At 39.4% G+C, this 27,770-nt stretch overlaps 1 protein-coding gene across 41 annotated transcripts in view; it reads right to left on the bottom strand.

Moving 5' to 3' along the window:
- The window catches only part of CYRIB (CYFIP related Rac1 interactor B), a 144,704-nt gene that overhangs the window by 28,044 nt on the left and 88,890 nt on the right, over positions 1-27,770 (bottom strand). For 14 of the 41 annotated variants that reach the window (XM_069600958.1, XM_069600963.1, XM_069600971.1 and 11 more), the window contains one exon: positions 19,019-19,058. In XM_069600958.1, coding sequence (XP_069457059.1) covers positions 19,019-19,058 — 40 coding nt within the window. Of the gene's footprint in view, positions 1-761; positions 845-18,788; positions 18,808-19,018; positions 19,059-27,770 lie in introns of all 41 variants that reach the window. The other 27 variants (XM_069600975.1, XM_069600994.1, XM_069600991.1 and 24 more) reach the window with 3 other exon arrangements.

Below are 27,770 nucleotides of genomic sequence, written 5' to 3'. Positions count from 1 at the left end.
CAGTCAGCAAAGCGGGCTCTCCAGGTGCTGATATGTAGGACCTAGAGGTGAAATGTAGTTTTCCTGTACACAATGGCACAACTGTTGCTCTAATTCTTCTTAAAATTCTCCCAAGTTTCATTAATGGCCTTATAATGAAAAATTCTTTAAGTATTCCAATAGTGCTAGTATTCTGAAAAAGAAATTTCTGATCATAATTATTCACAGGTAATCTTGTTTAATATTGCACTGAAACAACAATTTATTTTAAAGCCAAATATTTAGTTTCGGCCACAGCTCACCTTGCTTTCATCTTAAGAGCAGCAGAATATCAGACTACTTCCTGTATGCCGTTCAACAAAGCATGTATTTCTAACCGAATTTGGATTCTCAATAATTTGTGGAAGTTATTTAAAGAATTAATTCTGGATATGCAGCACAACTCTGATTCTTCATATGAATAGAATTATGATAGGATTATAAGCAACCAGACTGCTGGGCAGTCACTGAGGCATACTATTAGAATGTTCATCATAAGGCTAGTTGCTTCATGGACTAATGAAAGGACAGCACTGGCTACACACTCAACATGATTCAGCAAATGAAAAACTAAATTATACATATGATGGTGATGTTTGCCTACGATTAAGAAAAAAGTCATGCAAATTTTGTGTGATTCCCGTATTTTATTAACAAATAGCTGGCCTTCACTGCGGTGTGAGTATTAATTTATCTTTCACCTTTACCATTATGCACCAGCCGTGAGGGGCTAAGAGACTTACTTTCAAAGTCCAAGAAAAAATGTGCTGCATTGTGGTCTATGTCCCTGGTTAGCACCTTAATGAGATTACCCATGCCAGCAAACCTAAAAATAAAAATGGCAACATCGTTTAGTTCCAGTAAAAAAGGTTTTAAGCAGAGGCCTGGGATTCGGCAAAGGCTGGCTTGCTCATAATTACCAACAGGTGCAGGTTTATATGCTTCTGGCATTGAAAATTTGGAACAACAAAAGCACATTTGGCTCTGAGTTTATAGCCCTTGTCCCTCTTTTCCACATATCAAAAAATTTACATAAAGCAAAACTGGAAAGAAAAATTAGATTTTTACATTTAGCTTACAATAGTTACATTTCATTAACATCTATGCTAGTGTTACTCCTTTAAAATGCTTAAGGCATATATTCTCAATTTAAATTAAGAATAGATTTCTCACCTAAGGAAATACTGAGACCATTATTTTTAAATACTGGGGATATTTTCCCTCTTGTAGAAGCAAATCCTATTAGGAGTATAAGGAAGACAGTATTCAAACCACACTTAACCATTAAAGACTGAAAGGAGATACCAATTAATGACTCATTTTAAAAATTTTACCATACACAGACCAGTATTTCTACATTTTCTACATTTCTAAGATTAATCAAACTTTTTATTATTTAACTCATAGGTTAATTATTCAATAATATCAACTGTACACAAAGTATGTCACTTAGGAGTTAACACAGCAAACCAACACAAAGGGAGCCAGAAAATATTACAATTCTTTAAGTTTGCAGAGGAAAAATAACGCATTGATATAAACCTTGCCCAAGAATTTGCCATGACTCAGTGGGGATGTAAGTGCAAGGAGGGGTCAGGATCCTCTAGGAAATCAGATTCACACCTTAAAGATGTGGCAGCTATAGGGAAGGCAATCTAAGGCACCACAAACAGCCCCTCCCCTCCCCTCCTCTAAGCTCCATGCTTTTTCTCCAAATATGGAAGCTCTGGTAAAGGTCAATGAAGTGAAATGCAAAGTAACAATATTTTTATCAACGAAAGAAAACACCTTATTACTTGACCCCTATTATAAAAAAGTCTGAAAAGAGTTAGCACCTGGTGTCCTGTGCTGTGCTCCCTTCCTCCACCGGCTCTCTGGACACTGGCATATGTTCCTAAGCGTTTAACGGTTATTCACTTCACAGACCAAAATCTGATGAACTAGCATACACTTCTTAGAAATGTTAAGAGCAATTTAGCTTATTCACAGCAATGGTTAACAATGAAAGCACCCCTTTCTTAAAATAATGCCCCTTATGGCAGCAACAGGGATCTATGTAATTTTTGATACTAAAATTCCTATTACACAGAATTTCACTGAAAGGATTTTGTACAATGTATGACACAGATGGACTGTCTGAGATTAAAACTAAAAGAGAAATATTTCATCTTAATCATCTTCCACAGTGTAAAAAGTTTAATAATACCAAGCTTCTATATACAAGAAAAAACAAAACATCCAAAGAATGACCTCAAAGTATTATGAAATCTATTCAATAAACTTTTTAGGAACATTTGGGAAAAAACTATTTCACAGCTTCAACTTTCAAAACCTTTCAAATATACACGGAGTTCTGTTTCCAAATATACATAAATTCTGTCACTAATAAGAACTAAGACCAAATATACCTGGAAAATCTCATGGATGGAGGAGCCTGGTAGGCTGCAGTCCATGGGGTCACTAAGTCGGACATGACTGAGCGACTTCACTTTCACCTTTCGCTTTCATGCACTGGAGAAGGAAATGGCAACCCACTCCAGTGTTCTTGCCTGGAGAATCCCAGGGATGGGGGAGCCTGGTGGGCTGCCCTCTATGGGGTCACAGAGAGTCGGACACAACTGAAGTGACTTAGCAACAGCAATACAAAGAATTACCTACTGGTATCAAAACTTGAACCATAGATGGAAAATCAGCATATGAAAGGACGGTAACTGTCTTTAAGAGGAAAAGGCAGCACGCCATTTGTTGTTAAAAGAGCTTTATCTATGGAATCAAATCAAAAGTTTAACTCTACCTAAAGAGCTGTTTGCCTTGACAATAGTAGTCAACTTTCCTGGGACTAATTTTCCTCAGTAAAATACACATTTCATAGTAACCATCTTAAAAGGTTATTATAAGAGTTCAATGAGATTAAATACAGATTTATTAGCACAGTGTATGGCACACAGAAAGCATCCAATTAAAATGTTCCCTGTGTTATAAACCAAAATTCACAAAGTAACTTAAAAAAAAAAATGGCTCTGTTTAATACAAACTACATTTTTATAAATCACAAAACTCATGGCCCACTTCTGTCAAGAACATTGCTAAAATGCTGCGCTGTAATTAGTCCTATGAGACCACCACCAGGTAGAGGAGAGAGGGAGAAGGGAGATTTAAGTTTCCTTACCTTAGTACATGGATGCACACAGCTGATCGTCAGGGAAAATACCGAAACTAGCCAAGTTTCTCTGCTCCATTTTTCTACAACTCTTTCAGTAAATTTCTTCCACTACTCAGTCCTTCTTTCGAGGCACCCCAGCCTAACGTGACACTAACACCCCTCACCCTGCATCATACTTGGTCTTGACCTATTCACTCCTCACAAGTACACAAAGATTCAGAATCCTTTTTACATCTTCATCCCAAACAGTGACTCTTAAGTTAGAAAATGGCCCAGTTTATCTAGTACAGGTTTCTCAACCTCAGGCCTGCTAACATTTGGGGTCAAGTCTGGTGGCTCAGCTGGTAAAGAATCGGCCTGCAATGCGGGAGACCTGGGTTCGATCCCTGCATTCAGAAGATCCCCTGGAGAAGGGAACTCACTCCGGTATTCTGGCCTGGATGGTCCATGGGGTTGCAAAGAGTCAGACACAAGTGAGCGACATTCACTTTCATGCCTTTGTTGAGAGGAGTCTGTCTCACGCTGGAAGGTCTTCAGCAGTACCTTGGGCTTCTACACACTAGATGCCAGTACTAACTAACCCACCACACAAGTTGTGACAGACAGAAATGATTCTGGAGAGCAGCAAATGTCTCCTAGGGAGCAAACTCCACAGCACACAGGAAGGAGGCTGTGCAGGCAACACACATCACATGTTTCTTTGAACAAAAACCCATGGAATTTTTCAAAGGTCTGAAAACGGTTCATTATAATATTATCAGTTGTCCTATCTTTTAATGGTCTTGTCTTCCCTGTAGCTCAAACAGTAAAAAATCTGCCTGCAACATAGGAGACCCTGCTTCGATCCCTGGGTCAGGAAGATCCTCTGGAGAAGGGAATGGCAATCCACTCCAGTATTCTTGACTGGAGAGTCCCATGGACAGAGGAGCCTGGAGGGCTACAATCTGTGGAATTGCCAAGAGTCAGACACGACTGAGTGACTTAACACTACACTACACACTATCTTTTAATAAAGCCAAAGTTTTACTCACTCAGTCCTGTCCGACTCTTTGTGACCCAATCGACCGTAGCCCGCTAGGCTCCTCTGCCCATGGGACTCTCCAGGCAAGAATACTGGAGTGGATTGCCAATCCCATCTCCAGGGGATCTTCCCAACCCAGAGAACCTCGGTTCTCCTGCAATGCAGGCAGATTCTTTATCATATGAGCCACCAGGAAGCTTATTATTTTTTAATAATAAAAAAATTAAAACCATATTCCTGCTGTCTTCCATAGTTTACAGTTAAAAAAGAAAAATCTCTCCATCTCCAGTGTGATCGATTTCATTACCTATGAGTTTGCTGCTGCTCAGTGGTGCCCAACTTTAGGTAACCCCGTGGACTGCAGACCACCAGGCTCCTCTAAGTGATGCCTCAGACAAGAATCCTGGAGTCGGCGCCATGTCCTCTCCATCTCCCCAGTGGGACTCAGTTCAATGACTATGACGTCACAGTATCTGTCAGTTCTGTCAGGTAGCAGACTGCCAGGGTTTAATACCCCCGCCCCCGGCTCTGCCACTTCTGAGCTTTGAGACTTTGTCAAGTTTCCTCACTTCTCCATGCCTCAGTTTACTCATCTGTGTGTGCTCAGTCATAACCGACTCTTCATGACCCCATGAACTGTAGCCTGCCAGGCTCCTCCATCCATGGGATTTTCCAGCCAAGGACACTGGAGTGGGCTGCTATTTCCTTCTCTGTCTCATCTGTGAAACATATATAATCACCACCTCCACTGCAGAGGGTTCATAAAATCATTAAATGGGTTAATGCAGTGTAAGCAAAACCTTCAGGACCACGCCTAGCAAAGCAGCCACTGCCCCTGCTCCAGCTGCTGTCAGAGCGATCTGACTGACCCACAGGGTCTGTTCCCAGCGGCAGAACCTGTGCACGTGAGACTCTGGAACCCGTGTGTTTCCTGCCCTTGAGGAAGCCGGTCTGTCACAAGCCAACATGTAGTTGAGAGTCACACGACGTGTCCTCAAGTCCTTCTTTTCTCATTCTATTTATCCCGAAGTTTCGGCTGCTGCCATTTGCCTCAGTTCAGTTACAAGATTTTCCTCTGATTTTAACACATCCTAGTTTCTTTCAATGTCCCTTTTACCTTTTTAGTTGAGCAGAATCTGTCATTTGCATCTAAAAGAGTTCTAATACGATCTCTGAATTTCAGATGAATACATGAACCTGATACAAAATACGTAAAAGATTTTTCACATTATATAAAACTTGGTCCAAAATACTGATAGACTTGAGAGGCACTATTTCAAAGTTAAATAATAAAAATTACTATTTACAATGCTAAACTGTAAGTCTGACAATCTGAATTTGGCGGAAAAAGTAAAGAATTTCCTTTTGATTTGCTTTTTATTGTAATTCTTGGATTTAAACTAAATATTATAAATATTTACTAAATAAGCTAAGAAGAAATTTAATACGCAGAAATCACATATAGTTTACTTAAAGTGTTTGCAAGATTTCTGGTGGAATTTTGTGACCATGAGCTCTCATTTATATGTTTGTTTCAAAATTGGCAGCTTATCTGGAAAGGAACATGTTTTTCCCGGCTGATAGTCTGTCAAATGTATTTCTGAGCTCACAAAACGCACTTAATAAATACACCAGACCATTTTCCCATACATTTGAAAAGAAGTTTCCTTAACTAGAGTAACAGAAGCCCCTGGAAACACAACTACATGGTACAGTTAATGTGCTATTTCATCCTTCTTTCCAGAAAATCCCTAAGAGATGCTGCTACTTCATTTACCCTTTGGAGCTCGGGGGGGTCTTATAATGCTGTCTCCTCTGGCTAGAATGCTACTTTCAAGGGTTTTTCCCACAGCTGGCTTCTGTTCATCCCTCAGCGTGTGTGAGTGCTTACTCGCTTCAGTCGTGTCCAACTCTTTGCGGCTCTATGGACTGTAGCCTGCCAGGTTCCTCTGTCCATGGAATTCTCCAGGCAAGAATACCGGAGTGGGTTGCCATGCCCTCCTCCCAGGATCTTCCTGACCCAGGGATCTAACTCTGTCTCCCACAGCTACTGTACTGCACGCGGATTCTTCACCGCTGAGCTGGTGGGGAAACCCTTCGCCCTTCAGCCTCGTCTCAAACGCCCCCTCTTCAGAGAGGCTTTCGTCCCCAACCTTACCAACAGTAGCTGCACCGCTGCCCAGGTATCTTCTATCACACTGCCAACTCTCCTTCAGCACACCTAACATATTCTGAATGACTCTGGTTAGTATCAGTTTTGTTCACATCCAGTTTATAAATTTAATAAATACTTCTTGGTGGGGGAAGAAGGAAGGAAAACTCAAACATACTGACAAGATTCACTATAAATCACAGTTTCTTAAACTTGACACTATTAACATTTGAACCACGTAATTCTTTGTTTAAGGACTGTTCCCTACATTGTAGGATGTTTAGCAGCATCCCAGGCCGCTATCCACTAGACAGCTGGTATCACCCCAACACCCAGCTGTGACCACCAACAAGGTCTCCAGATATCATCAACTATTCCCCAGGGGGCGAAACTGCCCCCAGGTAAGAGCCACTGCATTTAACGTATGACCATGGACATGAAGCGCGCTCTCAGGTTAGCTGAGCAACCCTACTCTCCTCTCCTCACCTCTACCAGCTGACTATTCCACAGGCTTTTAACAAAGAGCGCCTCAAACCTCAACCAATGGATATCCCATCCTCACGTGAACAAATGACCTCCTTATATTTTTACCCCACAAAAAAACAAGAAAAGCAAACTCCTACTGTCCTTTCTACCCCCTTATTTCATTAGCAATCACTTGCTTTACCTCTGCACCTGTTCCTGACAGACGCCCTTCCCTCGGGGACCTGTTCTTCTCTCTATATGAAAAGCAAGCCTTCACATCCTCTCTGCAATCTCATCAGCCTGCCCATCCTCCCTACAGCAACCTGTCAAACGAGCTGTCTGTAACTCTGTCGTCCTATTTTTCTACCTTTCATTCTCTCAGCTCATTCCAGTCTGGCTTTTACGCCCACTACTACTACAAGGAAGCTGGTCCTCTGTTAAGCTCACTGAGACCTGCATCTGGTAAAATCCAAAGGCCAATTCTCACAGCTCAACTCACTGGACCTCTCAATAGCCTTTGACCCAATTTATTATTTGCTCCTTCCTGAAACATTTTTTCCACGTGACATTTAGGGTAATACGCTCACCCGAGTTTCCTTCTTGCTTTACGGCTATTCTTCTTCTATCTGCTCCTCTTTGGCATACACGCAGCTATTTCTCCCATCTTAATACAAAGCAAACACTCATCCGGATACTCTTTCCCACCCCAGCTCCCCCTCTATCCCCAGCGTCTCTGTGCAGGAAAATCCCTTAGGAAGAGCTGCCTTCACTCAGTGTCTTTTATTCCTCTGTTAAGTCCACTCCAACCTTGCTTTTGCCCAATCTTGTACCACCAAAATTGCTCTGGCAAGGTCATCAAGTAACACCCACTGCTGACTCCAATCATCAGCTCTCAAGTCCACACCTAATTTCACCTGTCAGGAGCATCTGACATAACCGACACTCCCTCCTTAATACACTTTCACCATTAGCTTAAAGGATGCCCCATCTCACTTCCTTCACTGCTCAGCAGCCTGCTTCTTGCCACCACCACCTCCTGCCAGGATGCCTTTAAAAGCCTCCTAACTGCTTCTACCTTTGGCTCCTGCTACAATCTCTGAGGTAAAGCAATCTTTTAAAAATACAAATGGACATCTCTACTCCACTCAAAAACATGCAATGGCTTACTCCTACACAGAATAAAATCCAAACTCCTTACCAGGTCGTACAAAACCCGACATGACTTTTCCCTGACTCACTCCAGCCTCACCTCTCATCGCTCTCCACAGCAGCCTGCTGCAGTTTCTCTAACACAGCAAGACTTCTCTCTCCTTGGAGTCTCTAAACTTGCTTTGCCCTGGTCTGGGATGCTCTGCCCACAGACCTTTCTTTAAGTGAGAAGCTACTGCATGCACTTCCTGCGGTCGTCACTTCAATTAGACCACCTCAGAGAGTGCTTCCTTCACCAATCTGTCCATCATACCTCTTCTCTCTTTCTCCTCTCTGTCCCCTTCCCAAATTGATGGTTATCACCATCTAATACATAATCATTCCTTTGAATATCTGTTTAGCCTATCTTCAACTGCAAGGTGAACTCTAAAGAGACAGCAGCTTTGCTTTGTATACTACTCTATCCCCCATATCCAGAATAAAGCCTGGAATGTTGCAGGTAGCAATAAATATTTGTTGAATAACTGCATGATTAAAAATGCACAAAGAACTTCCCCGGTGGTACAGTGGATGAGAATCCACCTGCCAAGGCAAGGGACATGGGTTCAACCCCAGATCTGGGCAGATCCCACGTGCTGAGAAGCATCTAAGTCTGGGAGCCACAACTACCAAAGGCCGTGCCTAGAGCCTGTGCTCCACAACAAGAGAGGCCACCGCAGCTGCTACAAAGAGTACCCCTGCTCTCTGCAACCAGAGAGCTGTGAGCAGCAATGACGCAGTGCAGTGGTTTTGGTGGGTGGCGGGCAAGAAATTAAAATTTGCCTGTAAAATTATAGGAGTATTCCAAAGAGGAGAAAACAAATACCAAAATAAACACTGAAAACTCTTGAGTTGAAAAAGAAAAAAAAAAAAAAAGACCTGAGAATTTAGGAAACGCTTACTCCCTTCTCAGTCAAATACTATGAACATCAAGAAAATTACAGTTTGCCAAGATAACTTACAAAGAGCCTAATATCCTCCCAAAGCCATAAATATGGCTCCAAAATACAAATAAAGGAGACTGGCCAATATCAGAATTCTGATCTTTATAAACCTGAACTTCACTCATAACATTAAACAGTAATAAGCTTTAAGGTATGGGTTTAAATGTTAATTTCCTTTAGACGATATATCCTCCAAAGAAACTCCTATTTGGGAATTCTTCACATCTTCTGATAAAAAATTAAAATCAGAGTGTTAATTGTGCCCCCTCAAAATTTTACGAGGACAAATTCAAAATCAAGCCAATATCCATTATCATCAACTCAATAAATGAATAAAGAACACAAAGAAATATGAAGTGTTAAGAGAAAAAGGAGATACTGAAAAAATAGTTCATTCCTTCTAACAAAACTTAAAAACAATCGATTTCATAAGAATGCTTTAGTTATCATCCCATTTCTTTTAATTTATGGTGACTAAAAATGCATAAATGTGAAAAAAATTTGTCAAAATGATCACTAGAGACTACCATTTTTAGTGTTAAAGACAAATTTCTTTTATTTACCCAAGCTCAGAAATCTAGGCAAAAAGGTCTTCTTTTGCCTAGGATTACATATTATCATACAATGTTCCTGAACTATATTCTGTTGCATATAAAATTTTACTTAATATTAAATACTCTATTTCTCGATCTTACAGCTATTAAGACCTCTGAAAATCTTTAAAATCAACAAAATGGTGGGTATAGAATTCAGCTATGCTTCTGCTTTACTTGTCTATCAAGAAATTTTTGATTCTCAAAAAACCTGTACCATGACTCTGAAGCAGTATTAACTGGATGGAAAATCAGCAATGAAAAATATGACACCATGTTCAGTAACAATGGTACATACATGAAGGCCAGGAATGACTCGAGTCACAAGCTTACATTTTGTTCACACTCTTCAGCTGTGTATTCAGAAACTATTACACAAAGTAATGTAACAAACTGTAGCTTGTACAAGCAAAAAATAATAAACCCCTGTAATAATTCTCCTTCCAAAGACAAACTACCAGAGATAAAAGAGAGTCTGGAATTGCTTTGTGACTATATTCAAGTTATTACAAGTTATTACAATGTTTAAAAGTCTGCCTTACTGTAAAAAGTATCAATATTGTACTCTGAAGATAATTAACAACACCTTCACACAAAAAAACACACTAATAACTTCCACCTGCTGGAGCCTGTTGAAGAAATAACCAAATTCACATGCTCCATCTAAGAGAGTATTTACAGAAATGACACACACTGAAAAAAAGCCTTCCGATCAATCTACTACACAGAAAATGTTGCAATCTGGTGAGTGAAAAAGAGAAAGGCAGGTAGAAACTCATAGGGCTTTGCTATCTTGAAAGCCATTACATAACTACAGTGCAATATTTCTAGGTCTAAGGTTTAAGGATAAGCATTTCTCAAGAGATTACACAAAGCAGCAAGTACAGGCTAAAATAGTAGAAACTTGAAAATAATTCAAGTGATATCAACAATCTCACTTGGCATGCTTGCTTCTGAAATGTTTTCAGGCACCATCTTCTTCAAACATTGCACAAAGTTCTGTTTGTAGACATGCTTCTAGACTGTAACATCACCACCATTTGAAAGCAAATGCCAATTTAATATTGCAAATGAACAGCAGAAGTGACTCCAGGAGTAAGCTAGCAGCTGGCAATAGTACAAGAATAAAAAATTTTCAACAGGTCAAACTTTTAAATCTATTACAATTAATAACATTATATAATTCTGATAAATTTTCAGATTTATTAATCTATCTCAGAAGTTTATTCTACAATGATTTTCAGCTTTGGCCTTAGGTGAATTTTGAAAAGTGAAAGTGTCAGCTGCTCAGTCATGTCCAACTCTTTGCAACACAATGGAGCTCGCCAGGCTCCTCTATCCATGGAATTCTCCAGGCAAGAACACTGGAGTGGGTAACCACTCCCTTCTTTAGAGGATCTTCCCCATAATGATATTCACCTTTGCGCTTAGCTGAGTATTAATTATTCGCCAAATGTATATTCAACGTGGTAGTGGTTTAGTCGCTAAGTCCGACTCTTGTGATCCTGTGGACTATAGCCTGCCAGGCTCCTCTGTCCATGGGATTCTCCAGGCAAGAATACTGGAGCGGGTTGCCATTTCCTTCTCCAGGGGATCTTCCTGACCCAGGAATTGAACCTGGGTCTCCTGCATTGCAGGCAGATGATTTACCAACTGAGCTATGAGGAAAGCCAAAGGAAATACCCGATATAAGACAGGGTTCATATTCAATAAATATCTAATGAATTAACTTAATGACTGTCAACAGGTGAGTCCAATGGTATTTCTTTAATTTAAAGGATCAGTTAGGTACACAGTGGCTTAAAGGAGAGGTATAATCACAATTCCTTCTTAGCTTCTGATATAGCTGCAATTCAAACTAGGAACACAGCAGTTAATGATATTAAACACACTAGTTTTATGTAAGAAGCTGAGAAGTTGCACCCCAATAGGTGAGCAACAGTATGCTGCTGCTGCTAAGTCGCTTCAGTCATGTCCGACTCTGTGCGACTCCAGAGATAGCAGCCCACCAGGCTTCCCTGTTCCTGGGACTCTCCAGGCAAGAACACTGGAGTGGGTTGCCATTTCCTTCTCCAATGCATGAAAATGAAAATTGAAAGTGAAGCCGCCCAGTCATGCCCGACCCCTAGCGACCCCAAGGACTGCAGCCCACCAGGCTCCTCCGTCCATGGGAGGTTGCCATTGCCTTCTCTGATCAACAGTATAATGGAGAGAAATAACCAACTCAAGCAAGTCTGCCAATAAAGCGTCTGCAATAATTAACATGACGTTACTCTGTCTGCTCTCCTGATGGCACTGCAAATGTACATCACACACTTACCTTCCTGTTCCTACTTCTTCCCTGTCCTCCCCGCCTTCTTGCCAGTAAGAGAAGCTGCTCAGCAGAATCATTCTGACACAATGACAATGACAGTGACAAATACCTGCTCGTTACATGGTACAACCAAGACCTTCCTTCTGCTCCTGACCTTACTGTTTGCTGATCTTTTTTGTGGTAAATGTGCTTAAGCAGAACCTGAGCTCCCAGGACTGCAAGTCTCTCCCCATGTCTGGTTCCACTAAACTTGGAAAATAAGGAGACTCCTCATTCTCTCTGTGACTCTAGATTCATAGAACCTTTCCCCCTCCCACCTGAACCCTTAGAGCATGAGCTATCCAAGAACAAAAATTCAGAGAGGAAGCATGAAACTGCTGTTACTGTGGTCCTTAATGCAACACAGATAAGCAAGTGCTGAGGAGTCAGAGGTAGACTGTGATGGTTATTCACCTATTTCTCACTCCCCACGCCAATCTTTCTATAATCTGCTTTGTGATGTTGGGACTAGGAAGCTGTAAAGGTCACGTCTTAGACTACTTTGTTAGCTGAATGCTCAGTATATTCTGTCTGGGGGAGCCGTGAAAAAAAAAAACCTGGAAGGTGGGGAGAAAGAAGGTCCTTCTTTCTGTTTTTCAAGTTCTGTTAGCAATTCCTGTGAGCAAAAGGCAGCTGTGGTTCCAAGTTCTAGTTTCTGTGGCACTCCTGGCAGCAGGGAAAGGCCTGGCCGCCCCCTTCAGAGGTCTAAGCATCCAGTCTTCCTCCTTCAAGCATCTAAATTCTTCCTAATCCACCTCTTGCCTTTTGCTTTAGAAGTGATGGCTACTTCCTGTAGGTACCATTAATATCTAAGTTACTTCATGTGATATAACACATATATACTTGGTCTTTATCACCAGTTCCTTACACAGAGCTCCTAAATACCTTGACTTTCCAGGGTGGCAGGAGCCTCTTTTGTTTTTGTAGCTGACTCTTGGCAAGCCTCTAGTTAGCTTCAAGATGGGGACTGGTTGCCACGAAGACCAAGGCATGACCAGAGAGCTGCAACTTTCAGCCCCATCTCCTGGCCTCGTGGCATTCAGGCCGGGGGCGGCCCACCTCCACATGCCCTTAGCCACTCCGCTCTACTGAAGTCTGGGTTGATGTTGAATCAGAGAGCGCCTTGGATGTTAGGTTAAGGAATTTTATTCTTTGCAATGAATATATTCTCTATTCTCCGTAAAGGAAGGGTCATGGGTGGCATTAAACACTTTTTAATTGTAAAAAAAGAACTGAGTTTGATCAACGGCCAGTGACTTATCATTAGTCAGGCTAGTGTAATGAAGCTTCCAGGCTGGTAAATGCAGCTACCCAATGGAAGAGTCGGACAGCCCAACTCCACAGAGACAGAAACGTCTGTGCTCAGGATACTTCCAGACCTCTCACCTCATGCACCTCTTCAGCTGGGCTGTTCATTTGTATCCTTTATAAAATCCTTCATAATAAACTGAAACAAGTAAAGTGTTCCCCTGAGTTCTATGAGTCACTGATCAAAGCAGATCACTAAATGTGAGGAGGGGGTTGTGGGGAGCCTTGATTCATGGGGGTTGGTGAGAGGTAGAGGAGGCCAGGGACTTGTGCCTGGCATCTGGAGTGGGGGCAATCTCAAGGCATGGAGCCCTTAACCTGTGAGGTGTATGCTCACTTCACACAATTAATGTCAGAATCAAACTGAAGTGCAGGACACCCAGATGGTATCTGGAGAGTTGGGGAATTGGTGACTGTGAGGGAGAAACTCCACAAATTTGGTGTCAGAGGTGGTGTTGGAAAACAGTCCAGAATTGGTGACAGAAGTGTTGTATATAAAAACACAGACCCCAGCATCGTTTTGCTTGGGCTCCCAACACTTGTGTAAATAAATCCATATATTAAATTTCCTGTTTTAAAATACTTAGCAAAGTTTCTGCCTTCCTGGTTGAAATCTGACTTATACAGAGGAACTCAAAGAGAATACCTTAATTCTTAACCTTACCAATACTATTAATCTAGCATCACCAGGTAGTGTAGCTCCCAGTAAAGTGACACTGATTCTCCTTACTCTGAAAAATATAAAGACCGAGAAGCAGGATCTTAGGTGTTTCTGGGTGCCCAGCTACAGTATCGTTATAGTAGTACTAAAATCTCACAAGCACATGTCAAGATCAACATATTTTATTAGTCTAGCAATTACATAGAGTTAAGTTACTGGCCTTAAAGAAATGTGACATAAAGAACGGAAAGAAAATTGGGGGATTTTGATTTCTAGTTCTGACTCTATCACAAAATAAGTGACCTTACATGAGCCAGTTTACTACCCAGACCGGACCTCTCACATTTCTTCTGGCTGTGATTCTACACGAGGTACGATACACCTTTCCTAATGCTGACATCTAGTGGATACACTTAAATTTAGCATTTAAAAATGAATAATCTTAGTTAAGCTATTTTAAGTAAAGGACTCACTAGGATGCCTGATTATGTGCAATAAGTACAATAAATTAGGAGACCAATATTGCTCCTTAACTGAAAGTGAACCATGATAAAATAGTATTACATCAGATTGTCCTGGCATCTTTTAATTCGATTCAGAGATTACGGGTACTCTTCCATACACCAGCCATCAAAAATTAAACCACTATGCAAATTAGCTGCCTGAGTTGCAAATTTAAAAGAAAGCAAAGAAATGCTTCCTACTCAAGTGTCCTGCATTCAGGGACAGACACAGGATATGACAAGGGCCAGTACAAATTTCTAAGGTAAGTGACTTAGGAGTGTATAAGATAGTATATGATGGAAACATGAAAAAAAAAATTCTGAAACTCAAAATTATCTGTTTTATAAGGATTTATTATGAAGGTTTCTCTTTAAAAACTATGACCACTGAACAAAAACAGTATTCTGAATTCACTTTCTTAAAACCTACCACTATTTTGAAATCATGAGAAAATTATATATAGCAATACCTGTATGTGGTAAAAATACATATATTAAAATGCAAGGGAATGATAAACACAATTAGGATACTGGTTATCTCTGGGAAGGCACAGGGCCACAGGACTGGGAAACTTTAAAGGCTTAGGAAATACTCTAGTCCCTCAATGGCTAGTAGAGTCATGGGATTCTTTTTAAGCTTTTAAATTCCTAAATAAACCCTAGCCTCTGGCAAACATTCTATTATATAGGTCACTACTCAATAAACAATGAATGAATGAATGCATTAAAATTCAAGTGAAAAAAGCTTGTTCATCAAAGTAGAACATATCTACACCAAGGGCATCCGTGAAAGGTGCAGCTTTAGGTCAGATGAAACAAACTGCAACTTTACAAAGTGGGCGGTAAGCTCATGGAATGTGCTACCTACAAAGGAGTAATTCAACTATAAGTTGAATTAAATCCGCAAAAGCTTGAGAAACTCAATTAAGCACAAGGCTAACAGGCAAAGGTTTACTGCTAGCACGTTAAAGCTGGTCTAGACAGCAAAGATACTTTCCCACAACACTCTTAATCACCACTGAACAAATATGCATTGGTATTTCTCATGTTCTTATGCATTACAACAGTGAGAGCCAAAATTCTTAAAATCTTGATCCTAAAACCTAACATTTATCCTCAGAAAAATCACCTTTTAACATATCCTGGCGGGGAGGTTAAGGGCTACAGAGACGTTCTCATCCACTACATATACACATTCTGCCTCATTCTCCAAGAATGAGAGCCCCTGATTTCTCTCCCAGCCACCAAACTACACCAGAAAGGGAAAGGAACTCGAGCCTCACTCCCAGGTAAGGAGGTCTCAAGGTGGTGAAAAGGAGGAAATACGAACCCACCATCATTCTTTTCCCTCAAAGATTACAGAGCAGGAAGGAGAGGGAGAAAACAGCAGACCTCCAAGCTCAAAGAAATCTGCCAGTATTTGATATACACAAATAAGAATTTCTAGTTACTACATTATGACTGCAATGGTTAAGAGGCTCTTAAAAACTGTCCTTCAGGGACTTCTCTGGTGGTCCAGTGGTTAAGACTCAATGCTGCCACTGCAGGAGGCACAGGTTCAATTCTTGGTTGGGGAACTAAGATCTTAAATGCCATAAAGCACAGCTTAAAAAAATTTTTTTTTAATTAAAAAAAAATTGTCCACTTTCCCTCATAATTTGAATTAAAAAATATTCTCTGAAGCAAGAATTTCATTTTTTTGGGGGGGGGGGGGGGACTGTGGTTTCTTTTTCTGTTTTTTGGCTGCACCATGTAGCACATGGGATCTTAATTCCCCCACCAGGGATCAAATTTTTGCCCCCTGCACTTGAAGCACTCTTCCTAACCACTGGACCGCCAGGGACATCCCTGTGGTTTCTCCATAATGTTAACAGTCACCATGAGGAGTGAAAGATACCAGACTGCTGCTGCTGCTAAGTTACTTCAGTCGTGTCCGACTCTGTGCAACCCCACAGACGGCCACCCACCAGGCTCCCCCGTCCATGGGATTCTCCAGGCAAGAACAATGGAGTGGGTTGCCATTTCCTTCTCCAATGCATGAAAGTGAAAAGTGAAAGTGAAGTCACTCAGTCGTGTCTGACTCCTAGCGACCCCATGGACTAAAGGCTTAATATCCAATCATCAATGAATAAGAAAATCTTAGACCAGGAAGGGACCATTCACACTGGCCTTGGACTGATTTTAAGCTTCCAAAGCAGTGAGAAATAAATTTCTGTTGTTTATGAACCTAGTTGGCGGCCCTTTGTTAAAGCAGCCCAAACTAAGACGTGCACTAAAATGGAAGACTCAAGGCTGACCATCTAACCTTAGTAAGAATGTATTCTACATCATCTATTTATGCCAAGTTGTAATTGAGTCTCTGCTTAAATACTTTACTCTGCGTGAGTACATCCAAAGAGGAAGTCATTCTGTTTTCAAATGACACCTTTCTAGACGTGAGTCAATTTTTAGAAACTTTTTTAGGAACTTCAGACAATAATCAAATGACACACACTTAATCTGACATGAACCCTACCCTCAACCACCACACAAAACAAGCTGGAACTTGTTAACTTCTCCTTGGTCCCAGTTTTCACCCGCCTCCTAGAACCAAACTAACCAAACAATCCCTGTGCTGCTTGACAGTGCAGCTTTTAAGAACATCTTTACAATATGGTATCAGAGTCAGATTACAATGATAGAATCAAAGGACCACAACCAAAAAAAAAAAACAAAAAAATATAGCCCACAAATGTTCTATTCAAAGCAAGCAACTGGAAGACACTTGGTGACATTTTACAAGTCTTGACTTTTTTGTGTGCTTCCATAACACAAGCATCAGAGCACTTACTATTCACATCCTCCCTATGACAATTATAACATTTCTTGTGTTAAACTTTAAGTATCTCAAACTGATACATTATTTTTTACATGTTTATTTCATATTCCTTGAACTAGAATGTGAGTTCTTTGCAGGCAGGATCTCTCCAAGGTTTAACTCATCTTCTACTCCCTTTTCTACAGACTATGTTGTTATTTCTGTGATTACTGATTAGCAAAGATAAGTTTTTTCAAAGCTATTTCTGTTAGGATATTGCTTAAGGAATCAATGTGTAACTCTACTTCTTTAAGATTAGTTATACAGACATAAAAAACAACACTTACTCAAACGTGATGGACAAAGAAAGGTCTAATGGATTTTTCAGTAATAGGAGTTCTTTATCTGAGGTTCAGAGAGAGAATTCAGTGATCTATGAACCTGAATGTGCAACTTCTGACTAACCTTTATGTGAAATTTAGCAATTCCTTATAAGATTACAGGCAACAAGCCACAGTAGGATTAGAAATATCTATTAATGTGTCATTGATAAAAATCACATGTATTTTCATATTACAATTATTGCAAATTCATCATTATTTAAAATTACAGTACTTAATAGAACTGTCACTAAAGCTTATTCTCTAATGTGAGAAACATATATAATGATCGAAAATCTGTATTTTCAGTATTTGTTAACTGTATTTCAATAGTAACTGGTTTCTTTTTTAATTCTATGCATTTTACTTCATAAAATCATGGATCATTATTAGAATTCATGAAGCAACAACAAAATAAAAGGGGGGTAACTCCTGTCCTATAACAGAGAGTGTAGGTGAGGTGATTACAATTCCAAAGAATGACCATAACTGTCATGCTGCTGCTGCTGCTAAGTCACTTCAGTCATGTCCGACTCTGTGCAACCCCATAAATGGCAGCCGACCAAGCTCCCCCGTCCCTGGAATTCTCCAGGCAAGAACACTGGAGTGGGCTGCCATTTCCTTCTCCAATGTGTGAAAGTGAAAAGTGAAAGTGAAGTCGCTCAGTCGTGTCCGACTCTTAGCCACCCCATGGACTGCAGCCCACCAGACTCCTCCATCCATGGGATTTTCCAGGCAAGAGTACTGGAGTGGGGTGCCATTGCCTTCTCCAATAACTGTCATAATCATATTCATTTTAATAAAATGACAGGCAAGTTTTGAAATATAAATATCTGCTTACAATTAGAAAAAACACAGAAAGGGACTTTAAACTGATCATTTTAACTTAGACAACACAAAGTATACCTATAGAAAAATTAATTTTCAAATACCTTTTAACTTGTTATAATTAAAAAAATCAAGGACTGTAAATAGTAAGGTACTGAGGGCCCTTTAACAGTGACTATTTACTGTTGCTGTTGCATTCTCTACATTTACAATTTTATAAAAGGACCAAAATCCATTACAGGTAGAATTCTTATTTAAGAAAATATGTAAAAATGTCTTTCCTTCTAGCTAGCTTCAAAATATACACAGACATTTTATTTCTAACTACTAGAACTATGCCTTAGAGTTTTCCTACTCAGCTATACTGGTGATAGCTAAAATGACTTAGAAAGGAATTCAAGGAAAAACACATACCTCTCCTATTGAAAGGAAGCTGTAAAAAAAAAGTTCCAATGAATCTACATTACTTCCCATTCTAAGCCAGAAACTAAACAATATAGGGTTTTTCCTACAGACATTTTTAGCAGTTCAATAATATGCACAGAACCTTTTCCTTAAATTATGTTTAGCAGATATCATTTTTCATTTAAACCATAACTTTTCACATGTATTTGAATAATCATTTCCCCCAATGACATATTTACCTTCAGCCAGTGCTGGTGATTCTGTTCGTGTCCCTCTTATCTGTTTAAAAAAAGGAAAAAGGAAGACAGTCTAAAACATTATTATAATTTAAAACAAAGTTTAATTTTATTAAAACAAACTTTAACCACAAAGTTCATCAATGCTATCATATATCACATGCAAAAGCCATATTTTTCCCCTCTTGAGTTAACTCAACAACTATTTATGGAGGACTTACTAAGGCGTTATCTTAAGCCCTGAGAAATATTAGTAAGTGATATACTCTAGTTGTCACCATCAAGATATTCAAAGACAAACAGGTGTACCAAGTACTCAGTTCTCATCATAGCTTATGAAGCAGGAGGTAACAAGAGAAAATAAATTCTTTATTCAGATGACAAGAGAAAAAACTAGCAATTCCTCTTTATTCTTGTAAAATTATCAAAATAGGCATGTTTTTATATTCTTTGCACAGTTTAAGTTCAGTTTCAATGTATTAGAAAATCAGTTTTACTACAAATACTAAGATCCTTATATTCCATGACAATAATGCCAGAAGCACATCTGACAAAACTCACTGAACCACAAAGTCCTCTGGAGGACTGGTTTTACTATTTCAAAGCCTTATTAAGTAATTTTAGGTGAAATAAATTTTGCAGAACGAGTTTAACTTTGTAACTAAGAACAACTGTAGCCATATGACTAGCTGAATTCACATAGGATGAGGGGAAACATTTGACTAATGTGACAAATAACTTTTATGAGAAGATTCCTTTCCCTATTTATCTGGTATAACCCAAGAGTCTGAGAGTAACAATATAACAAAACTTTCTATGTATAAAAGACCGGTAATATCTTGAGGGAATCGCACACAGTTTTCCAAGCGGTATGTGATCTGACACACTCTTCCCAAGGTGGAAATGTGGTGGTATCTCTGATAGAGAAAAAAAAAATTATACATATATAGGAACCAAAAGATGAACAGTAGATTGGCAACCTTAGGGTCCACTGAATTAAAAGTTCTGATTCTAGGGGAAAAGGGAAGGCACTTCTGTCAGGAGATGCAGGAAGAATTCTGAAGCAATACCCAACAGGAGAATAATGGGGGAGGGTCCTGTAAACTGACCCCTAACCATGAGGAGTTATTGGCAGCTTCTACACAAGGGGCAGCAGACAGAGACCCCATGGGATGGGACTGAGGCGGCCCTGCCCACTGACAACTGCAAATGGACAGCTATAGCAACCACAGCCCAGAAAGGATAAAGTAACCACAGGCACTGATCCCTGGGGGAAGAAAGTCTGGGTCACTCTACCAGGAAAATGCCTCAGACTGTTGAAGGGTGCTGGCTGAAGGTGAGGACAATCTAAAATTAGTAGTTGCTGAACTAATGAACATTATTCCACTAACCCTTCTGCCGTAAGTCTAACGTAAAAACTGTGGTCAGCCACCATCTTGAAAGCTTCATAATAGGTGGAACTAAATTGCAAGCACTTAATGGTGGTTTGTACAGGACACCCTCATGCCCCGCCTCTCGCTTTCACTCCAGCTGAGGCGCCTCCCCTTAGCTGCTTCCTGCACTGGTGGGGCTCACTTCCTGCTCAGAGGCTTTGCAATAAGAGACGCCTACAGGAACTCTTAGGCCATCCTGAGTCATAATGAATCTGGAAGTATGAAGGTGTTAATACCAAGAGCCTGGGCAATCACTGGCCATTGGGGAGATGAAGTCTGGTAGACAAACACCCTCTTCCTCCCACCAGTAGGCATACTCTTCATATCTTCTCAGGGGACTTCTTCAAGATAAAGCTCAAATGCTCACAGAAGTGACCAGGTCAATAACACTCCCTTAGATTGACTTTCCTTTTCTGTTTTACTTGCCCCAGTTCTCCAACTTCTGTTTCTTGTTAACACTTCCCCCAAGAAATCACTTGTCTGAAGAGGCCATGTCTCAGGCTCTGCTTTAGGAGGTGAAAACAGGTCTAGACACTTATCCTTCAGGACACCACACTTCCTTTCCTTTCTGTCCCACCTCACTGGATGCTCCCTCTTCATCTCCTGTGCTGAACTCCTCTGAAATCCCTGAACGTGACATGTCCCAGGACCCAGATGCAATTCCTCCACTCTCTTTGTGACCTCATCCTATCTCATAACTTTCTGAATATAAATTTAGCAAAATCTAAAACTTGCTCAAATTTATTTATCCAGTCCAGACACTTTTCTCCATCTCTGCACTTTCATAGCATTGCCCACCCAGTATCTCCACTAGGATGTTTTAACAGATAGCTCAAACTTAACATGTTCAAAACTGAACTTCTCATCTCACTCCCCATGCCTGACCTACCCGTAGTCTCCCCCATCATTTGATGACACTTCTATCCTCACAGTTGCTCAGTTAAAAACCTTGGATTTCTCTGCAATTATTCTTTCTCATATATCCCTTTTCAACTAAAACTCTCACTACCTAAAATCTTCATGCTTTCTATTCTACCTCCTATTTACTCACTGTTGAAGGCTGAGCTGCATTAACAGCATCAGATCTACTATTACTTCTTGTATTCAAGAGCCTCCAGAACAGGTGGTGCAAAGTGAGATGCTGACATCATGTTGGAAGTGCTAGCTAGGGCTTCGTCTATAGAGTGCCACAGTTACTAACAGGTCAGGCTAAAAATGCAGGTGATCCACTACTAGGTACTCATATGAAACCATTTTGAGATGTTATGAAGTAATTGAGTAAGTTTTGGAAACACTCAGTAGGCCAAAATAAAGAGTCTGAGGGCTGTATTTGGTTGATGAACCATCAGTTTACAACTTCTGCTTCAGAACTTTGTACTGTTTCTAATTGCTGCCATACTACTAATCCTTAATCTGTTGTTATATTTTCCTCGATCAGATAGGAGATGAATGGGAGCTACTTATGTTCAAAGCCTAACCACTCTGGTTTTCCTCACAAGCTCCTTGTGGATCAATGCTACTACAAATGGAATGAATAAACACATTTTTGCTTTTCCTGCCAAAGGAAAACTCCTTCCTTAAGACCCACTGCAGCCACCCAGAAATAAAACAAGCGGCTTGGCTGGCCACTTGCATAAACCACAGAAGGAAGACCAGTGCCACTTACATAACACCATGGGGGAAAAGCTCTATTGATTCTGTTTAATTCTTAATAAATCAAGAAATAACAAAACATCTGTAATTGTTTTCACCCTTTGAAATCAAACATCAAGTCATAAGTCGTGAATATTAGATAATATGTAAATTAGACAATCCAGCATCTTATACCTATAAACCTAGAGGTTCTTCAAGTAAGTGTTAAAATTTCTTTGCCTCCAACAAAACATAAAATAGAAGAATTATGACTTCAGAGCATTGTCAGCCACATTTACAGCTTTGCAGTATTTCAAATGATGGTATATATATCTAACTGCATTAATAAATGGTGTTGAAATAATCCCATGGAAAAGTCCAACCTTTTCCACTTAGGTTGCAGTTCTCCTCCACTTGGGTATATGATAAAACCTAACTGAATTCGATTTTTTTTAAGTTCCCCTGAACATACACAGAGCAATTTAAAAAGCTCCCTTAGAAAAGAGCACTTGAAATAAAGGGCCTCCTGATTATACTCACAGATCAGACAATATTACAAAAAGTACATTATTACATAATTCTAACAAATATCTGATAAGTTTTAAATCTGAGAACTGGACAAGGTATTCTGTGTCCATTTGAGAAAAAGGAAACATGCAAATCTGTAAAAAATTTTTTGAGAGACAGAAAAACAGATGAGATGGATCCATCCTACTCATCAGTAATTAAAATATTTTGGCCCTGGGATAGATATACAGTGAGGGGAAGAGATCAGAAATTAGAATAGGTCCAACTGTATATACATGTTGAAAAAAGAAAAAACCCAACACCAAATATTTATCACAAAGTCTGTTTATGTATACACCACTAGAAGAGATACCCTAGGAGATAATATCGGAGAAGGCAATGGCACCCCACTCCAGTACTCTTGCTGGGAAAATCCCATGGATGGAGGAGCTTGGTAGGCTGCAGTCCATGGGGTCGCACAGAGTCAGACATGACTGAGTGGCTTCACTTTCACGCAATGGAGAAGGAAATGGCAACCCACTCCAGTGTTCTTGCCTGGAGAATCCCAGGGATGGTGGAGCCTGATGGGCTGCCGTCTATGGGGTCGCACAGAGTAGGCCATGACTGAAACGACTTAGCAGCAGTAGCAGCAGGAGATACTATGATGAAAAAGACTGTGCACTCTAAAAATGTCTAGTCTTAGCATAGCAATTAAAATATTTAAGGTGAAAATGAGTACCATGAGAAATAGCTACACAGAGTGCTGCAGCAATCATGGAATTCCAGCTAGGAGTAGAGCCTGGAAATCAGGTATTAGGAAAGATGTTATGAAGCTATAGAGCTCTGGTAGCTGAAGCAGATTGTGGAAAATGAATACAATCTGGACAAGAAGGAAAAGGTAGAAGGTACAAAGAGAACATTCCATGTGAGGAATGTATAATCATCACAGGGCAATGAAAACAGAAAACTTTAATAAATCGTGATGAAGTCATTCCACACTAAACTAAGATACAACCTTCTCAGCCCACATAGACTAGACCGAGAAGAGTTTAACCTCTTAAAGAAAAAGACACTGCTGCATACACTAGTGTGGCTGTGGAGCCTGAGCACTTGGGTCCAGACGGGCCACCAGGGCTGCTGTGTGTTTATACACCAGACTGCCGCTGCTCCACTGTGGCGAGAAGACCGTGATCCCTAAACCCACCCGTGATCCCAAGAGTGACGTTTCTGTGCTGTGCCTGACATACAGATGTGGCCCCTCTCTGCAGAGGACAATCTGAAGAATTATCCTGGCTATACCCAACACAAATCTTTGTTGATATAAGTTAAAATTTTTTATGATATGTAGAGGTCTTGAAACCTAATGCCAAATTGCTTGACAAAGATACGTCTCAATCTATAATGCCATCAGAACCATGCATCCTGGACAGGAACCTCACTGTTTAAAAAGTAGGAGGTGTGCACTGCGGTGTGTTTCTGCACATACACATGCAATATGGTGCCTTCTTTCAGTGTTTTTATTGAACTACTAAATAATGTTGACTCTTTTTACTCTGTATTTGTAAAACTAGTCCTTTCTCATTTTTCTATCAAGGTCTTACTTATTTTTAAGAGGATCACTGTCACTTTTGAACTCCTAGATCAGACACTGTAAAAATGCATATGATAAAGTTAGACACTGTCTTCAAAAATGATCTACTCGGCTGCCATTTCATAAGCACTTACTGTGTTTGAGACACACTGTGCATGATTTATTTCACTGAAGACTAACAATCTAATCAGATTAAAATTATTAGCCTCTTTTCCTTGTTGAAGCTTTAAAGGGTGAAGTAGCTTGCCCAGAGTCACATGAGAGGGAGAAGGGAAGGGAGGCAGGGAATGAGTGGGAAAATTATTTTTCAGGAAACTGTACAAGTAGTAACAGTTATAATATTCCTCTGTGTAACTGTGACTTTCTGTAAAGTAAATATTGGGTTGGCCAAAAAGTTCATTCAAGTTTTCCTGTAACATCTTATGGAAAAACTTGAACAAACTTTTTGGGCAACCCAATGTTACTTTCCCATTAACGTCCTCTGTAAAATTACGGCGATTCCTTAAAGAATAAACCACAGCAGCATAACTGGGAAGCCTGAGGCAGTAGCTTCATAAAGATGATCACTAGGCTTTGGGAATGTTGTTCAGAACCTTCTTACTGATCTGGCTGCTGTCATCACCAAGTCCTGATGACTGGACTTCCTACAATGGGATTTCTCTAAGACCTAAACTCAGGTATGCTTTGGAACACACAGCAATAAACATACCGTAAGATGCATTTGTGGGCAACAGGCACTGTGATCATGCCAACCTAAAGATTCTACAGGCTTAAGTACATCCTGCAAAACAAATATATAACCTATTTTGCAGTTGCAAAAACTCAAATTCTTTAAAATAAATGTTTGTTTCAAAGAAAAGATATGAATTTTTAGTGTGGTTTATTTAACCTACTTCATATATCCAAAATCCATTATAAAATTTACACATATGATTAAATTTTAAAGGAATTATAATAAAGAGTGATAATACAGGCAAAATAAAAAACTACAATTCTATATATAAAGAAAATACCATTTTCCCCATGGCCAATATTGGAAAAGATCAAATAAATATCTACTCATTTAAGTACACATCCTCCTAAGAATATACAGGCTCCAAAACAATCAGTCACTGTATTAGTACTGAAATGACCATCCTTTCCAGCTTCTTCCTTGCTTCATCACCTCCACCCCTCTCACTACCACCCCTCTTTCCACTCCTAGCCCTAGTCTGAACTAAAATGTTAAAAAAAAAAAAAAAAAAAACTGACTCATCTCAGAAAAGCAAAGTTGGGTCAGAAAACCTAGAACTGCTTTTCGCCACATTAACAGATGTAAGCAAAAAGGACTGCCGTATGATCAGGTCAAAGATGCAGAAACAGCTTTTCATGAAGCAATATTTGTGGTTAAAAAGAAAAAAAACCTTAGCAAAATAAGAATAGAAAGAATAAAAGATATCTACCCTTACCAAACCCTATAATAAATAGTCCTTAATGAAGAACTGTTAAAATATTCCCTTTAGAATCAAAATGAGACGAACATGTCCACGATCAATACTTCTACTCAACACTGTATGCAGGTCCTAGCCAACTTGATAAGTTAAGAGAAAGAGATTAAAGGTTAAAAAAATTTTAAGGAAAAAACAATTCATGAGTTTGGCAAGGTAACAATATTTTTATCAACATGAAAATCGCAACTGCATTTCTATTTTCCAGTAAAAAGAACAAAAGAGAATTTTCCCCACAGACACAATTCATAATAGCATAAAGCAATCAGTAACTAGGAATAAACCTAACAAAGCTTTTTAATTTCTGCATGGAAAACAATCATAAAACTTTAAGAAAGCCATAAACAAATGTAAAGACATCATGTTCCTAAATAAGAAGACAATACTATAAGAAATGTCAATCCTCTCTAAAATCCATATTAATAGTCAAAGCATTTCCAACCCCAATCCCCAAAGTATTCTTTTATAAAACTTAATACATTCATGCTAAACTTTACATAAAAAAGCAAAAATCAAAACAGTTAAAATGCTCAAGGACTCAAAGCGAGACAACCTGCTCAGCCATCAAGATATAAAATGAAACAACAGTAATTAAGACAGAATGAAATTAAACAAAGACAAACTGGCAAATGACAGTGCAGCTGAAAAGCAGAATGCACAGTCCAGGAATACATACAGACCTTTATGAAGAGGAAGCAAATCCTGAGGGACTGCACTGCAGATCACCGGGGAGAGACTGCTGCATAAGTGGAGCTAGGGTAATTGACTGCTCATGAAGAAAGTAAAATCTCCATCCTATACCACACATAAATCAACTCTCATGGAATTAAAGACTTTAATTTGAAAGGCAAAAATTCAAACTTCAGAAGAAAACACAAAAGTGGTTCTTTATAATCCCAAGGTAGGGAAGGAGAGCTCAATTTAGATAAAATATTGAAAGTATTAACCACAAATGAAAAGACTGATAAATTTTATTATATTAGCATCAAAAACTTCTGCTTATTGACACTTTAAAGAAATTGAATATACAAACCACTAAGCTACAGAAAGCTACTGATGACATATATAACAGAGAAAGGATCAGTATCTAATATGTAAAGAACTGTTAAACTCGTAAGAGCAAGACAAAGAAATCAATCAAACAATGGACCACAGTCATAAAGAGGCTTTCAATAAAAAGAAACACGAAAGTTGAATCCTCAGTCTTGACATTTATAAGCTAAAACCACATAAAATACCATTTTACACCCATTTGATTAGTAAAAATTAAGAGCTTTAATAAGAATGTTGACAAAAATGTTTATCAACAGGTACTCAGATACCCAGAATGTGGGATTCTCAATTGATAATCACTTTAGGCGACAATTAAGTGATTGTCAATTACTTTAGGAAACACTTGGCATTATCTTATTAAAGTGAACAATCCTACTCTCAGGTATATACCTAAAGAAACTCTTGTATATGGATGCCAGGAGAAATGTACAAGCATGCTCAGAGAAGCACTATTTGTTACAAAGGAAAAAAAATAACAAAATGTTGGAAACAACCTACATGTTCAATGATAGGAAAATGAATATACTGTAGCTTTTTCATACAATGAAAATTTACAGAGCAGTACAAAGGAGCCACAGTCACCCAGAAGGATATGAATGGATTTCAGAACTGATGAACTCATCATAAGTCTTAAGACTACATAATGGTTTTTACACAGCTCAAAAATGGCACAATTAAAACACATATTATTTAGGGACACCGACAATTGTGATTTTTTTTTTAAGCTATAAAAGTGATAAACACATAATTCAGGAAAAGCATTTTCCTTTAGGGGGCAGCAGGGAGACTGTATAGGGAAGGAACAAAGTTGCTTCCTCTATCTTTATCAGTGGTGACTTCATGAACTTTCACTTTATGCTTATTAACAATTTATAACTTATTTATCTTTCACATATGAAGTGTTGAAGCACAATGTAAGATAGTTCAGGTAAAATGATCCTGTGAATTCTTAATCTGCATGTCACACGCTTATGGTGACAGGAAACAAGCATTTTTCTCCGATCGGTGTTAAAACAACAAATCTACACACAAAGCCAAAGGTGAATGGTACA

The sequence above is a fragment of the Ovis canadensis genome, chromosome 9, assembly GCF_042477335.2.
Source record: "Ovis canadensis isolate MfBH-ARS-UI-01 breed Bighorn chromosome 9, ARS-UI_OviCan_v2, whole genome shotgun sequence".
NCBI classification, from domain to species: Eukaryota; Metazoa; Chordata; class Mammalia; order Artiodactyla; family Bovidae; genus Ovis; species Ovis canadensis.
The sequence above is the reverse complement of the archived record's forward strand: the minus strand, read 5'-3'. Positions and strand labels throughout refer to the sequence as shown.